The sequence below is a fragment of the Bidens hawaiensis genome, unplaced genomic scaffold (assembly GCF_021521415.1).
Source record: "Bidens hawaiensis isolate Kalapana, Puna unplaced genomic scaffold, B.hawaiensis_p1.1 tig00001647_1, whole genome shotgun sequence".
In the NCBI taxonomy this organism is placed as follows: Eukaryota; Viridiplantae; Streptophyta; class Magnoliopsida; order Asterales; family Asteraceae; genus Bidens; species Bidens hawaiensis.
In genome coordinates, this window is record NW_027491093.1 from 144,224 (window position 1) to 161,715 (window position 17,492).

The window sequence follows — 17,492 nt, forward strand, 5'->3', positions numbered from 1 at the left end:
GTACCTGGCTTTGAAAGTGTCCATGAAGTGTGTTCTGAATGTGTCCATGAAGAGTGTGCTGAAAGTATCCTTGAAGTGGGTGGTGAAAGTGTTCATGAAGAGAGTGGTGAAAATAGTTCTAGTGAGGAAAATGATGATAGTTATGATAGTGATCGATCAGATGAAAGTGATCCTGAGTATACGGCTGCCTTTCAAACACCCTTGGAGGATGTAGAAGTTGACATGAGGTTGTATAAAGCTATTGTAGATTTTGATGTGGTAGAAGCAGTAGGTGATCATATTAGTGATGATAATGCTTTAAATCCTTGCATGGATACCTATGAGAGCTCTGATGATGAGTGTCTTGAAAAGTCAGCTAAGAAAGTTCAAGGAGAAAGAAAGGAATAATGATGATGAGTGTTCATTTTTGATTGGTCAGTTAATACCATTAAAGGAAACATTGAATGAGATGGTTAAAAGTTATGCTCTTCATGGCAGAAGAGATTTGTATATCAAGAAGAATGATCCTTTAAGGTTTAGGGTGATTTGTTTGGGGACCAATCCTAATTTGGTTGCTGGTGAGGGGCCAAATGTGTCAAGTTAGGAAAAGTTGAAGGTAAGAAAAAGGGATATGAAACCCACTTGCCCTTGGACGCTGCACATCTCAAGACAATCTGTTGAGGATAATTGGTGTGTGAAGGCCATTCCAAAAAAACAAGAGTGTCTCAAAAGTAGAACAATTGGTCTGTACACAATGTCTACTATTGCAAAAGAGATTGAGGTTGAGCTACAAACCACCCCCAAGTTATCTGCCAAAGAATTTAAGGCCAAATTCCAGCAGATGCATCAAGTTCAACTTTCTGAATCCAAGATGCGAAGAGCTAAGACAATAGCCTTGCAAAGGAAGGATGGTGACCACACCAAACAATACACCTACTTCAGATCCTATATTGATGAGCTTCTTAAAGCAAACCCAGGTAGTTCCATTAAGTTATATGTTGAACCATGTGCTAACCCTAACCTTAAAACAAGGCAATTTAGAAGGATATATGTGTGTTATGCTGGTTTGGTTAAAGGATTTAAATTGCTTGGTAGAGAACTTCTTGGGTTGGATGGTTGTTTTATGAAAGGGAAATACTCCGGACAGATTATGACTGCTGTCGGGACGGATGGTAACAATTGCTTGTATCTTGTTTCCTTTGCAATAGTGGAAGCTGAATGCACACACTCATGGAAATGGTTCTTAAATCTCCTTGGAGATGATCTTGACTTGCCTCATGATGCCAATTTTACTTTCATAAGTGACCGACAAAAGGTATGTACACTTAGCATATATTTGTAACAGGCTAACGCATGTACACCAATTATGGTGATTTAACTGTTATAGGGACTTATTCAAGCAGTTGAGAGTGTTTTCCCTAGGGCTGAGCATGGGTTTTGTTCTAGACACATCCATGAGAACTTGAGGCAAACCTGGAGGGGAGATTTGTACAAAGACTTGTTTTATAGGGCAGCATCGGCCACTTCTGTCCCCTAATGGCAATGGAGGAGATTAAGAAAACAAATCTTGATATGTTTCTTTGGCTTAGTGAGATTCCGGCAGCAAGATGGTCAAGATCACATTTTTCAGGAAGGGAAAAAAGTGATATGTTGCTGAACAACCTATGTGAATCTTTCAACAAGCAACTTGTTGGAGCAAGAGACAAGCCGATCATTACATGCTTGGAGTATATTAGAGAGTATATGACCATGAGGATTGTGATTGTGAAGAAGATGCAAGCCACTGCAAGGGGCCCATTAACACCTCAAACAACAAAAGCATGGGATGAAATCCAAACAGAAGCAAGCAAATTGACAGTTATGATGGTTGATGAAGTGACTTACCAGGTATGAATATTTGCCTGACTATGATATTACAACCAATCTTTTGTTAATATGCAATTATGTTCATAGGTTAAAAGTCTGAGGAGCCAATGTGTGGTGAATGTGGAGGATAGGACTTGCACATGCAGGAGATGGGACTTGACAGGTATGCCATGCAAACATGCTGTGGCAACCCTATATAACATGATAGAAAACAACATGCCTGTCGGTCCATTGGAGAAGTGGGTTGATGAAGCTTACTAGTTAGATACTTGGAAGAAGGTCTATAAGCACCAAATCAGGCCAAAACCAGGCCCTGATATGTGAGCACCCTAAAAATGCCCAACAATAATAACTCCACCTAAACATCATACTCAGATTGGCAAACCGAAGAAGAGCAGGAAGAACGCACTATGTGAGAAGAAGAAATTGGCAGCTAGCAAGAAGAGGAAGATGAAGATTTATGAGGTTCAAGAAGTGTTTTTTGCAGGAGGAAGACTTACCAGGTTGGGGCATGAAAAAAGTTGTGGAAGATGTGGAGGTTACGGACACAACATCAGAACTTGTAGGGCACCAAGCCAACCATAATGATGTCAACAAGGTGTGTTTTAGTAACATTGATGGTGTGTGTTTGAGACAATTTAAGACCTTTGTTTGCACTTGCTGATACCATGTGGGTGTTATCATGGTTTTTGTTTGAAACAATTTAAGACTTGTAGAATGTGTGTTTGATTTCGGATATGATGGTTTGTATGCTATTTTCACAGTTTTTGTTAATGCTTTTAAAACTAGTAGCATGTAGTCAAATCATGCAAACATTACAATACATTTAATCATGTCAAATTAAAGTACAATTTAAATGCAAACAATACTAGAAACCAAGTAAAATGTTACTTCCAATGAAAATCATCATTTGACCAGTCAGAGTCCCACACTGGATCGTCTTCATATGGATCATGATAGTAATCTTCTTTCGGCTCACTGGTGTACTTGAAAGCTGCTTTCACAACCTCAGAGTCATAATCATCACCAGGATCCATTTCATGTTCTTCACTTGGTCTAAATAAGTCATCTTCTTGCACTAAATAAGCCATCAACTCAACTTCACCCAATTGATATTCGTTGTCTTCCATTTGACTTTTGTCTTGGTCAAATTGCACATTCTCAATTTCATCCTTCCCTAACTCAACATTCCCAGTTTGATCATGGCTGCAACATGACTAATAATGTGAAACATAAATTTAAAGTGAATAGATGAAACAAGAAGCTCTAAAATATAACATAAACTAAAATAACAACAACAAAGATTACATTATCCCATACTACAAATAATGTTAACAACTAATCAATAAACACACACATAAACGAAGAACAAAAACCAACTAATTCCTAGCAACATCTTCAAGCTTGTTACTTCTTTGGTTTTCATTCTTGCAAAATCATCTTTCTTGTTCATCATCTTCACCATTGCTAGAATTACCTTTTCACAACTAGGGCATGTGGGATCATCAACCCATTTTAGCCATCCACAACTCACCTTCTGTAACGGAATAAATATATCAACAAACAAACAACCCTAATTTGATTCACAGATTAGAACAATTACCCCTAAAATTGACCTAAGCGACACGACAGACCAAATCATCATCGATTAATAGACTAGAACCCTAATTCGTGAGTAATTAAACACATACACTGCACAAGAATCGACGACCCGGGATTGCATCGGTCCTGGATATCCGGTAACATGTCGCGGCTGTAACACCCCGACCGATGGCGGATTATACATCGGGGCGCCACGTATTGTTTCATTACTCGTGACACTATTTGGGTGTCAATATTTATTAAATACATTTACCGCGCACGCGCAACACAATTTCACGAAGTAACATAAAATTAATCATATCATAACTCAAAATATTCAAATAACATAAACTTGTCTTGTCACATTTTAAACTAGGTCCAAAAGAAAAGAAAACATCCTATGTGTCCTCAAGCTTCCAGAAACAGCTACAGCAAACCTGAACATGTGTTAAAATAAAACGTCAACACTTGCGTGTCGGTGAGAAATCAAGTTTAATACATATAAATAGATAACAATATCTGCGCGCATCATGTGTATAACTGGTGTTCAACAAGGGTGTAATCAGATTGTGATCAAGCCTTAGATCATAGCTCATAGTTCAAAACGTGCTCCCAATTGAGCACAAAAACAAGAAAACTGTGCAAGTGTAAACAAAAGAGAAATCATAAACGATAGTTCTCCCGTGTTCATCTAATGGATCCATGAAAACTGCGGAATAGGCCGACAAGACGGTTAATGATCCACACATACAAATAAACAGCCAAGTCTACGTCCATAACACATGGGGTTTTGTGCGACAAAAGTTTATAAACAAGTTTAAGACTCAAGTTTGTACGAACACATGAACATCCCAAAACATTAAAAATAAAAAGGGATTAGGTACGAGATTACTCACATGCGAACGGTGCGTTGAAAGGTAACGCAAGAACCAAACTTTCAACAAGCGAAGTTAACCTATAAATAGAGATTATTGGTTTAATGATTTGTTTTATGCCTTGAATATATGTTAGCATAGTAATATGTATCTTTAACAAATTATTATATATTATATATATTACCGGAAATCTGGGCAGGACAAGGGAAAAGACGAAGGCAGAGAGAGGAGGCGGCTGAGGAACAACGGCAGAGGGCAAGGAGAAGAGAGCAGAAGAGAGTTTAAGTGTTTGTGTGTGTAGTGTTAAATAACAAGAAAATAGTATTATTTATAGTAAAACCCTAGGGAACACAATCCCTTAAAAAGAGGAAAAAGATCTCAAATCAGACAAAAGATATTAAAAAGTACAAGAAAACAAAAGCAAAAGATATCAAAAGATATGCCGGCAGCTGCAGGGGATGGGGAAAAGCTGACAGGATACAGGTCAAAGCATGGGAGGCGTCAGGGAAAACACTGTTCAAGACATGCAAAAGAAGATTTCAAAAGATTATGTCAGTCACTTTTTTTGTCAACCAATAGGGTTGGTGCGCATGCTGCGCCGAAAGTGGCTTTTCGGACAGATGTTGGAACTGACCTAAAGAGCTCAAAAGATAAGATAAGATCTCAAAAGAATACAGGATGACCTAAACAGAAGAAAAGACTTAGAACGAGAAGGCTCGAGCGCACGCGCGAGGGCGAAGGCAGACAGAAGACAATCCTTAGCGCGCCGCGGGAAGAACTAAAATCCTTAGCGCGCCGCGGGAAGAACTACCATTCTTAGCGCGCCGCGGGAAGAACTACAATTCTTAGCGCGTCGCGGGAAGAACTACCGTTCTTAGCGCGCCGCGGGAAGAACTAAAATCCTTAACGCGTCGCGGGAAGAACTACCATTCTTAGCGCGCTGCGAGAAGAACTACAATTCTTAGCGCGCTGCGAGAACAGTTCGCCTCGCGTATCGCAGGAACAACTGGTCTTCACGCAGGCTTCCTTGTAAGGAGTCTGGCGCGTGGAGCTGCGCAGACATCCTTAGGCGGGAAGAACCAAAGGACAAGCAAAGAGTTAAGAGAAAAAGGGGTTTCAGGCTCAAGGGTTAAGCAAAGGGGCGGGACGGCGACAAGGGAGAGAAAGAGGAAGGCGGGACGGCGGAGAGAAATTATTATTAGTAACATATAAAATATATATATAATTTATTTAATGTTAAATTTTACAAAGATTAAATAATCAAATTTTAAATCATAAAAAGAATCGGATTCGAAAACGGGTACCTGGGTCGGGTCGGATCGGGCAGTTGTCACAGTCTCCCCTACTTTAAGAAATTTCGTCCCAAAATTTATCTCGAAGTAGGTTGCGCAGAGAAAAGGTGCGGGTACTTGATCTTCATCTGATCTTCCCTTTCCCAAGTGAACTCGGCTCCGCGCTTGGACTGCCAACGAACTTTAACAATAGGGATGCGACTGCGCTTGGTTTGCTTTACCTCGCGATCCATAATCTCAACAGGCTTCTCCACGAAATGCATAGACTCATCAACTTGAACTTCATCAAGTGGTATGTGAAGGTTCTCGTCAGCTAAACATTTCTTGAGATTGGATACATGGAAAGTTGGATGCACATTGTTGAGCGCGGGCGGCAGGTCCAGTTTGTAGGCAACTTTTCCCACCCTCGCAAGAATCTTGAATGGACCAACATAACGAGGTGCAAGCTTACCTTTCTTCCCAAAGCGGACAACACCCTTCCAGGGCGACACTTTGAGGAGAACAAGATCACCAACTAGAAATTCGAGAGGCTTCCACCTGCGATCTGCGTAACTCTTCTATCGGCTTCTGGCAGTCAGCAGATGATCACGGATCTTGGCGATTTTATCGGTTGTCTCTTGAACTAGTTCGGGTCCTGTGATTTGAACTTCACCCACTTCGTTCCAACAAATCGGTGAGCGGCACTTTCGACCGTAAAGTGCTTCAAATGGGGCCATACCGATGCTGGAGTGGTAGCTGTTATTATAAGAGAACTCGATCAGAGGTAGGTGTGAATCCCAATTACCTCCAAAATCAAGAACACAAGATCGAAGCATATCCTCAAGGGTTTGGATGGTTCGCTCAGACTGTCCGTCAGTCTGAGGATGATATGCAGTACTCATGTCCAAACGAGTTCCTAACGCAGATTGGAGAGATTTCCAAAAGCGAGATATAAAACGGCCATCGCGATCGGATATGATGCTCAAGGGAGTACCATGACGGCAGACAATTTCCTTGACATAAAGATGCGCAAGTTGTTCAACACGGTAGGTTTCACGAATGGGCAGAAAGTGGGCAGACTTGGTCAATCGATCCACTATTACCCAAATGCTATCATGTTTGCTTGCGGTCAAGGGTAACTTGGTGATAAAGTCCATTGCTATACTTTCCCATTTCCACGTAGGAATTTCAAGTTGTTCGAGCAAACCAGATGGGCGTTGATGTTCAGCTTTTATCTTAGAACAAGTTAGGCATTTAGCTACGAACACAGCAATATCCTTTTTCATACCAGGCCACCAAAAAGAAAGGCGCAAATCTTTGTACATTTTGTCAGCACCAGGATGAATGGAATACCGAGTTTTGTGCGCTTCACTCAGTATGACAGAGCGAAGATTCTCATCATTGGGGATCCAGATGCGATTGAGATAACAGAGTATTCCGTTCAGGTTAGGGACAAGATGTGCTTCTGCACCACACGCTAACTCGGCGCGTAGGTTGCCTTTGCTGATCGATGAGCGCTGCGCGTCGCGAATGCGCGATTCAATATCGTTTTGGATCGGCGCGAAGCGAAGCTGCGTGCGCGGCAAGATACAGTTGAGTTGGCTGGGTTTACGGCTGAGCGCATCGGCTACCACATTAGCCTTTCCAGGGTGATATCGGATTTCACAATCGTAGTCGCTGATGAGTTCGTTCCATCGGCGTTGTCTCATGTTAAGTTCCTTTTGATCAAAAATGTGCTGAAGGCTTTTATGGTCAGTGTAGATAATGCACTTAGTCCCATAGAGGTAGTGTCTCCAGATTTTCAAGGCAAATACGACTGCACCAAGTTCGAGGTCATGAGTCGTATAGTTCTTTTCATGAATTTTAAGTTGCCTTGACGCGTAAGCGATAACCTTGCCTCGTTGCATAAGTACGCAACCGAGACCTTGGTTGGAGGCATCACAATAAACGACAAAGTCGTCAGTACCCTCAGGTAACGCTAGAACAGGAGCTTCGCACAACAATTGCTTGAGCGTCTGAAATGCTTCTTCTTGCTTAGAGCCCCAAATATACGGTTTGCCTTTGTGCGTTAAAGCTGTTAAAGGCAAGGCGATTTTTGAGAAGTTCGCAATGAATCGCTGGTAATAACCAGCTAAGCCCAAAAAGGAACGGATTTCGGTAGGAGTGGATGGCGTAATCCAGTTCTTGATTGCTTCAATCTTGGATGGGTCGACATGAATACCCATCTTATTTACAGCATGACCAAGAAACTGTACTTCATCCGACCAAAACTCACACTTGGAGAGTTTGGCATAGAGTTGTTCGGTTCGAAGCTTTTGCAACACCAACTGAAGATGTTGTTCATGCTCGGCCTTGGTTTTAGAATATACCAGAACGTCATCGATAAACACGATCACGAATCGGTCCAAGAAGGGCCTACACACCCGGTTCATTAGATCCATGAAGACAGCGGGTGCGTTGGTTAAACCGAATGGCATGACCAAGAATTCAAAATGGCCATAGCGGGTTCGAAAAACAGTCTTGGGAATATCCTCTTCGCGGATACGCAACTGGTGATAGCCCGAACGGAGATCGATTTTGGAGAAACAAGAGGCACCTTGGAGTTGGTCAAAGAGGTCGTCAATACGCGGTAAGGGTTACCGGTTCTTAATGGTGAGCTTGTTCAGCTCGCGGTAATCGATACACATGCGAAACGAACCGTCTTTCTTTTTAACGAACAACACCGGAGCACCCCATGGCGAAGAGCTAGGGCGAATGAATCCTTTATCGGTCAACTCTTAAAGTTGACTTGCCAATTCTTGCATCTCAGCGGGTGCAAGTCGATAAGGAGATTTGGCTACGGGGGAAGCACCAGGGACAAGATCAACACGAAACTCGACTTCCCGAGCGGGAGGTAAACCAGAAAGATCATCGGGAAAGACATCAGGAAAGTCGCGCACGATGGGGATTTCAGAAAGTTTCTTTTTTCCTTCATCGGGTTTGACCACGTGGGCTAAGAAAGCGACACATTTCTTCCGCAGAAGTCTTCGGGCTTCAGAGCATGACATTAGTTTAAGACCGTTAGATGGTTTCTCGCCGTAGATATGCAGATCACCATTTCCTCGAGGAATGCGAATCATCTTTTTGGCGCAAATAACTTCGGCGCGATTTTGCGAGAGCCAGTCCATACCGATAATAACATCAAAGCTTCCAAGAGGCATGGGAATGAGGTCGATTAGAAAATCATGTTCGTTAAGGTTAAGCGTGCAATCTTTGATTATGGAGTTTATTAAAATAGTTTCACCATTAGCCAATTCAACTGAAAAGTTTTCGTTTAAGTTTACTCGTGGTCGCGCGAGTTTCTGCTCAAATGCGCGAGAAATAAAACTTCTATCGGCGCCAGTATCAAAAAGTATGGATGCATATTGTCCGTTAAGTAAAAATGTACCATTAACTACGTCATTATTCGCTTGCGCTTGGTGCGCGGTTATATTAAAAGCTCGTCCGCGCGTCACTTGGTTCAAAATTTGGTTAACTGGGTTCGCTTGCGTAATCTGAACTTGTAGTCTCGGGCATGCGTTCCGGAAATGACTGGGATCACCGCAGTTATAGCACGACCTGGGTCGTGGATTAGGGTATGTTGGTTGTGGGTTCTGCAGGTAGGTTGGTGGTGTTTGCGCAATTGGGTTGGAGGGAAGGACTCTACAGTTTTCCGCATTGTGACCAGCGCGGCCACATCGGTGACAAATTCGACACGGGACTTGAGGTGGGTGGTGAAGTCTACAGGTTGGGCAAAAGGGTTGGTTTCCTGTGTAGGGTTTCTTAGTTGACGGGGCAGGGAGTGCGGGATTGGTTAAGGCATAGTTATGAACTACAGGGGGTGTTGGGTAGGTTGACAGTGGGTTAAGAGCGTGTACTGGAGGTTGGTAGGCGGGTTGCTGGACAACGAGCGGGTTGGTAAGCGCGTAGGCTTTGCGCCTGCGCTTGAGGTTGTTACGGTTAGAGGGTTCTGGCTTGGTTTCTGTTGGTTCAGGGACAGTCTTGGTCAGTTTGGTCTTTTCGGCTCCCCGCAGGAACAGGGTTCCTGCCCTGACATGGTTGTCGCTGAACACAGCGGCCAACTCGATGGCGTCAGAGAGGGTTGCTGGGTTCCTGGCCCATACAGAATCTTGAATTTCCATGGGGAGACCCCCAAGAAACTTCTCGATGGCTCGGCGGGAAGGGGTAACTAGGTGTGGGACAAGCAAACTTAGTTCGTGGAAGCGCATAGCGTACTCGCGCGCTTCGCCACTGAACTGCTTCAAGTTCCAAAATTCCTCCTCAAGGCGCTTTATTTCGTTGGGAGGGCAGAATTCTCTAGTCACAAGTTCCTTGAATTCCTCCCAAAGCATGCTAGAAGCAGCCTCAGCGCCACGCGCATGAGCTACTCCGTTCCACCAAGTAAGCGCCCTTGATTCTAGGACACTTGAGGCGTATAAGGTTCGTCGGTCTGGAGGGCATTGGGTATGGAGGAAGGTGTTCTCAATTTTCTCGAGCCATTGGAGCATTACGGCGGCTCCTTCAAGCCCTGTGAATTTCGGAGGGTTACCCGCATTAAAGGATTTAATATTGTATCCGGAGGGGTTGGTATTGTTTTGGTTTAAGGCTTGGGCTATTGCGGCGGCCATTTCCTGGGAACGTTGCTGCCTACATCTGCGCGCGGCTTCTCTCCTCTGATAACGAGCTGATAGCGGAGGCATTCTATAAAAGTTTTAGTTTTTGTTAATATCTTGGTATGGGAAATCGTTTTAGCGCAAAGTATATCGTCGTAAAGCTTGTTTCACGGAGTTAAATGCTATCAAATTTTGAAGTAAAATATGAATTTAAATGCAAACTTAATACAGGTAATAAATTCGAATTGAAAATCGACAATTCATGCATCACCATGACTTTCCGAGTTCTCAATTTAAAATATCGAGTAAACGAGCATTGAAGGTTGACAATTCAGGTATCACCATGACTTTTCAAATCTTCAATTTAAAATATCGAGCAAATGAATATTGGAGATTGACAATTCATGTATCACCATGACTTTTCAAATCTTCAATTTAAAACATAAAGTTAATGGTAATTGAAAATCAACTATTCATGTACCACCATGACTTCTCGGATTTTCAATCCCCACAACAAACGAATATGCAAGTAAAGAAATAAATTGAAATTTAACAATAAAATCGAAAGATCGCGAATAAAACATGAAATCATGTGCTGCGTAAGCGCAAGCATATTTTATAAATATCGAGTAATTAACAATTAGCGCGCATACATGAGATATTTCTCATGCGCGAGAAGGGACTCTTAGGTATTCTAGGTCGTTACGTCTAACCACCTATCCTAAGTCACGGAGCTCTGATACCAATCTGTAACACCCCGACCGATGGCGGATTATACATCGGGGCGCCACGTATTGTTTCATTACTCGTGACACTATTTGGGTGTCAATATTTATTAAATACATTTACCGCGCACGCGCAACACAATTTCACGAAGTAACATAAAATTAATCATATCATAACTCAAAATATTCAAATAACATAAACTTGTCTTGTCACATTTTAAACTAGGTCCAAAAGAAAAGAAAACATCCTATGTGTCCTCAAGCTTCCAGAAACAGCTACAGCAAACCTGAACATGTGTTAAAATAAAACGTCAACACTTGCGTGTCGGTGAGAAATCAAGTTTAATACATATAAATAGATAACAATATCTGCGCGCATCATGTGTATAACTGGTGTTCAACAAGGGTGTAATCAGATTGTGATCAAGCCTTAGATCATAGCTCATAGTTCAAAACGTGCTCCCAATTGAGCACAAAAACAAGAAAACTGTGCAAGTGTAAACAAAAGAGAAATCATAAACGATAGTTCTCCCGTGTTCATCTAATGGATCCATGAAAACTGCGGAATAGGCCGACAAGACGGTTAATGATCCACACATACAAATAAACAGCCAAGTCTACGTCCATAACACATGGGGTTTTGCGCGACAAAAGTTTATAAACAAGTTTAAGACTCAAGTTTGTACGAACACATGAACATCCCAAAACATTAAAAATAAAAAGGGATTAGGTACGAGATTACTCACATGCGAACGGTGCGTTGAAAGGTAACGCAAGAACCAAACTTTCAACAAGCGAAGTTAACCTATAAATAGAGATTATTGGTTTAATGATTTGTTTTATGCCTTGAATATATGTTAGCATAGTAATATGTATCTTTAACAAATTATTATATATTATATATATTACCGGAAATCTGGGCAGGACAAGGGAAAAGACGAAGGCAGAGAGAGGAGGCGGCTGAGGAACAACGGCAGAGGCTAAGGAGAAGAGAGCAGAAGAGAGTTTAAGTGTTTGTGTGTGTAGTGTTAAATAACAAGAAAATAGTATTATTTATAGTAAAACCCTAGGGAACACAATCCCATAAAAAGAGGAAAAAGATCTCAAATCAGATAAAAGATATTAAAAAGTACAAGAAAACAAAAGCAAAAGATATCAAAAGATATGCCGGCAGCTGCAGGGGATGGGGAAAAGCTGACAGGATACAGGTCAAAGCATGGGAGGCGTCAGGGAAAACACTGTTCAAGACATGCAAAAGAAGATTTCAAAAGATTATGTCAGTCACTTTTTTTGTCAACCAATAGGGTTGGTGCGCATGCTGCGCCGAAAGTGGCTTTTCGGACAGATGTTGGAACTGACCTAAAGAGCTCAAAAGATAAGATAAGATCTCAAAAGAATACAGGATGACCTAAACAGAAGAAAAGACTTAGCGCGAGAAGGCTCGAGCGCACGCGCGAGGGCGAAGGCAGACAGAAGACAATCCTTAGCGCGCCGCGGGAAGAACTAAAATCCTTAGCGCGCCGCGGGAAGAACTACCATTCTTAGCGCGCCGCGGGAAGAACTACAATTCTTAGCGCGTCGCGGGAAGAACTACCGTTCTTAGCGCGCCGCGGGAAGAACTAAAATCCTTAGCGCGTCGCGGGAAGAACTACCATTCTTAGCGCGCTGCGAGAAGAACTACAATTCTTAGCGCGCTGCGAGAACAGTTCGCCTCGCGTATCGCAGGAACAACTGGTCTTCACGCAGGCTTCCTTGTAAGGAGTCTGGCGCGTGGAGCTGCGCAGACATCCTTAGGCGGGAAGAACCAAAGGACAAGCAAAGAGTTAAGAGAAAAAGGGGTTTCAGGCTCAAGGGTTAAGCAAAGGGGCGGGACGGCGACAAGGGAGAGAAAGAGGAAGGCGGGACGGCGGAGAGAAATTATTATTAGTAACATATAAAATATATATATAATTTATTTAATGTTAAATTTTACAAAGATTAAACAATCAAATTTTAAATCATAAAAAGAATCGGATTCGAAAACGGGTACCTGGGTCGGGTCGGATCAGGCAGTTGTCACAGCGGCACCACATGAGCATCTCACACAAAGGTCATCTGCACGGGAAGGCTTGGAAGGTGAACCCGAGGAGATTTGAGTTGACTTGGATTGAGACATCCGTCAATCGGATGACGGAAAATGGAATATTACGGGGTAGAGGGAATCACCGGAGATGGAATCATAAAGGGAAACGGGGTAGATCGTTTTGTTATAAAAGGAATCAAGGATAACATAGTAATTTCCATTATTTTTAACGAGTCAACGACGGGTCAACTGACGACAGGAGTCAGAAGAACCCGCCGGAGAAACATAATGGTCCAAAGTTCGCAAAATCTTTTTCAGTGGGTTACCCATCCGGTGACGATATAAACCAGGGAGGAAAATTGCAGATTTATTATTATTATTACTATTATTATTATTATTATTAAATGGTAGATCTGAGGAGTTTATTAGCTCAGTCGTGCGAATTCCTGGATTATGATGCTTGTAAATTTGTCATTCAGTAATTGAACTACGACAACTGTATAATTAAAGTGTTAGTGGGTTTTTGCTTTGAGTTTATTGGGACAAAATAAACATGAGCCACATGTTGAAGGGTCACTCCTGAACTTGGGAATTAATTTCTTTTCACCCAAAAAGCAAACATATCACTGAAAAGGCCTTTGTCAGATCTGGCGTGAGAAGACAAAAGACTGTCACCATCAGTGAATGCTTCATCTCAAAATTTAGATCTAGTTGGACCCATAACATCATGTGTCTCTTATTTTTCCACAGACAAAAAAAGAATGGTCATTCATGTGAAATTATTTGCCCAATTAATTTATAATATTATACAAGATATATTATATTCATATATGGTGATTTCAGATCTGAAGGTAAGAAGCCTATGAAGGATTCAAATAAAAACTTAGATCTGTAACCTTAATTTGAAAAATCGAGGTCTAAAACTCAGATTTGTAACCGTCGATGTATAAAATTTCTGCAATATAGATCTGAAACATTCAATTGAAATTTAGATATGTAACTTGCACTTTGAAATCCAGATTTGTAACTCAGATATGTAATTATATATTTGAAATCGTGTGTAAAAATAACACGAAAATGAATATGTAGCATGGAGTAGAGAAGAACAAAGTGTGAATCGTGTCCCACGGATGGCGCCAATGAAGAAACATGGAATGGATCCGGATCGGATCCATGTCGATGTTCCCCGGTTTTCGAGATGAATGAACCACGCCTTTGTCTTGTTCTCTAGTTGCTCGAGATCTGCCATGGAATAGTGGGGGGAGTGGAGGTGACTGCTAAGAGTATCCTCTTGTTTACAGACACAAAAATATGTTGGAGGCCAAGGGTCCAAGAGAAGGTCCTTCAAATGAATGATGAAGGCTCCTTATAAAGGAACTTCATGGCTACCATCATGAAACCCTAACATTTATTGGGCCAGGCCCGTTTAGGGGTTACCTCCACAAACCCCCAGCCTAATGGGCTTAATTAGTAGACAATAATAATAATAATGTAATAAATAAAAGGTCATACAGGGTTTGACGTACCATACACCTACAACTACACATTATTGCCATCCTCGTTGTGTAGCCGGTACAAAGACAACGAAGATATGCATCTTGTAAAACTACTTTTCTTTGTCTTAGAATCCTTCTCTATTGAGGTCTTATCTCAGTATACACGTTTCAATACTTCAGTAATACCCAACACGTACGAAGGATACCACCACATCCCTTTACAAACATTTGCGGTTTATTAAGACCAAACTCGGCTACAGAACCTTATTACCTTATTGTGACACCCGGTAATTTCCCAATCCCATAAACCAAGTAATCAACCTAATTATTAGGTAATTATGTTATATGCGCCCTGCGCGAGCGCGCCATGTTAGAATCAGCGCGTGTATGTTATATGCGCCCTGCGCGAGCGCGCCATGTTAGAATCAGCGCGTGCATGTTATATGCGCCCTGCGCGAGCGCGCCATGTTAGAATCAGCGCGGGCATATGTTATATGCGCCATGCGCGGATGTTTTGGCTTTATGTTTTCATATAACTTAACTTTATGTCGTGTCTAATGGATTGACCGCCCTGCTTGATGCTAAGGCGGGTGCATCCCAAATCATTTATGCGCGTGCGGAAAGGGGGCTAACCTCCCCGCATGGCGGGAACATTGAGAGCTAGTTTGTCTGAAGCTCCAGGATGGAATTGACTTCAACATAACTGATCACTATGTTGAAATACCAAGACCTCATGGAAAATCTACAAATGAAACTCAACGTCCCTGACTGCGAGAAGGTTACGCACCTACCCGCAGCAAAGAAACAGCCTACACGCAGAAGGCTATACGCGCAAGGTTACGCACCTACCCGCAGCAAAACACTTAAGTCTATTTCTCAAATGTAAGGGGGTTTCCACCGCCCAGAAGGGACCAGTAGCGTGTTTCAGATATTTTTACCTTTTGACTACACACTGACAACAGTACCAGGAAAAGTATACTGTAACACGAAATGTCAGCTGTCAGCCGTACCTACTCCCACCAACCACAGTCCTGCATGTCCTGTCAAAAATCAATCAGAATCTTTCTAACCACTCCCTAGGACTATCACCCCCATCCCTGAATAAATAATAATAAATCCCATACTTTGTCATCATTACACCTAGATATGATAAGATTTTAATCCCCTAAATCAAGGGACTGTTTTCCCTTGAATTTGCCTATAAATATGTATCAATCCTTGAATAAAACATCACACAAACACACCCCAAACTCTCTTAAATCTGTAATTCTCTCCCAAGCATCCGTTTCCATTTCCGTTTCCATCACTAGGTAAGCCGAAACCTTAGTCTTGAGATTACTTTTCTAACCAGCCCTTATATTCTTCGATTTCTTGATCTTAATATACATATTTCTTGTTATTTAATCATATTCTAGACTCCCAATTTCAAGGCTAACATCAAGGAACCCGAATCTCGTTTAATCTAAACCATACTTAGCAAGAATCACAGGTGAGTCTCACAGCCCCTATTTTCACTATTTTCACTGTTTTTAAAACTGTTTTCGGGGCGAGGGACACGTGTTTAAATTATGTTTTATCATGGTGTATTTACGAGCAATGCAAACGGTTATCTATGTTTATCTTGGTTTTTGATGTAAGTGCGCAAAGTAAGTGATCACTTTACCATTGGAACTCTAAAGGTAGGGACTACTGTGTTTGATCAACCCACTCGTAGGGGTCGCACCCCTTGCAAAGACGAGTGCCTAGTATGTCACGGGGTAGTACTATGGGGTTGAGCCCACTCGTAGAGGTCGCACCTCTTACAAAGACGAGCGCCTTGTTTTCCGGCACAACGTCCGCGCGTAACCCGCGGGACGGTATATCTAAATTGTTGTAGTGGCAGCGCCACGGTTTTCAGGAATGTCTGCACGTGACCCGCGGGACGGTTCTATCAAGCATATGTTTAAACAATGTTATCAGAAATATGTTTCAATATGGCTTTATCAAAGATTATGTTGCAATACAATTTATCAAGTCACCAAAACTTGTGAACTCACTCAGTTTATACTGATTCAAATGTTTTTACGTGTCTTTCAGGGGATAGCTAGGTAGCGCAAGGGGTCACACATAGAGCACTTCACGCAGAACATCTATAAAATTAGCTTTTTGGAAGATTTTAGTTCTATCCCTTCCACACGCGCGTTTGTCCCCGCCGTGCGAGGGGATATGGCGCGGAAATCTTCAATGATTTTCATACTTGGATGTTTTTATGTAATTCTAAACAATGTAATGTATTTTGTACTAGACATTTCATGCGCAATGGAAATTTTATTTTTCTTGAATGTTTGCAATGACCTGTGCTTGACTATCAATCCCCACTCGCGCGAGCCCGGCTGTTTCCGCCGTTTAGGGCCGGGTGTGACAGATTGGTGTAGGTTCCTGGACGGATCGTACACGGGATATCGCTAACAACGCAGGTGCGGAATCCCTGCGCAGGTAGTTACGAGTGTAGAGATAGAATCACACGAGCAATAAATCAAACACGTTATATTGATAACCGAACACGTGACTCACGGTCACTATTACAGAAGATGACACGTAACAATACGAAACACACTGAAACAAACCCTAAAACGACCAACACTAACTGTTTCGTCTGAAACAGTTTATATACACGACAACTTCGCCATAGGCGAAGTTGTCAATAACTTCGCTGATTCAACAAGTTCGCCATAGCGAACTTGTTGACAACTTCGCGCATTACAAAACAAACATAAACAAAACATAATTACATTACAGACTCGATTACAAATGCTAGACTATGAACTACTGACATACATGTACCAACAGACTCCCCCTTGGCAGTAGCTTCATATCTTGATCTTCAAATCTTGAGTCTTGTAATCTTCACCTCTACGCGTGCGCCCCTTCTCTCACACATACCGACACTACCCTTTGATATTTCCTAGCTTGATCCTTCCAAGCAGGAATGTAGAAGATCTTCTTCTCGTTGAGCACTTTCAAATC

At 42.0% G+C, this 17,492-nt stretch overlaps 1 protein-coding gene across 1 annotated transcript; it reads left to right on the forward strand.

Annotated features, from left to right (window-relative positions):
- The first annotated feature begins 733 nt into the window (after window positions 1-733).
- LOC143590368 (protein FAR1-RELATED SEQUENCE 6-like) lies at window positions 734-1,516 on the forward strand. The gene is made up of 2 exons (XM_077070874.1): window positions 734-1,294; window positions 1,367-1,516. The coding sequence occupies exons 1-2, from the start codon at window positions 734-736 to the stop codon at window positions 1,514-1,516; spliced, it is 711 nt and encodes a 236-aa protein (XP_076926989.1).
- Window positions 1,517-17,492: the final 15,976 nt, after the last annotated feature.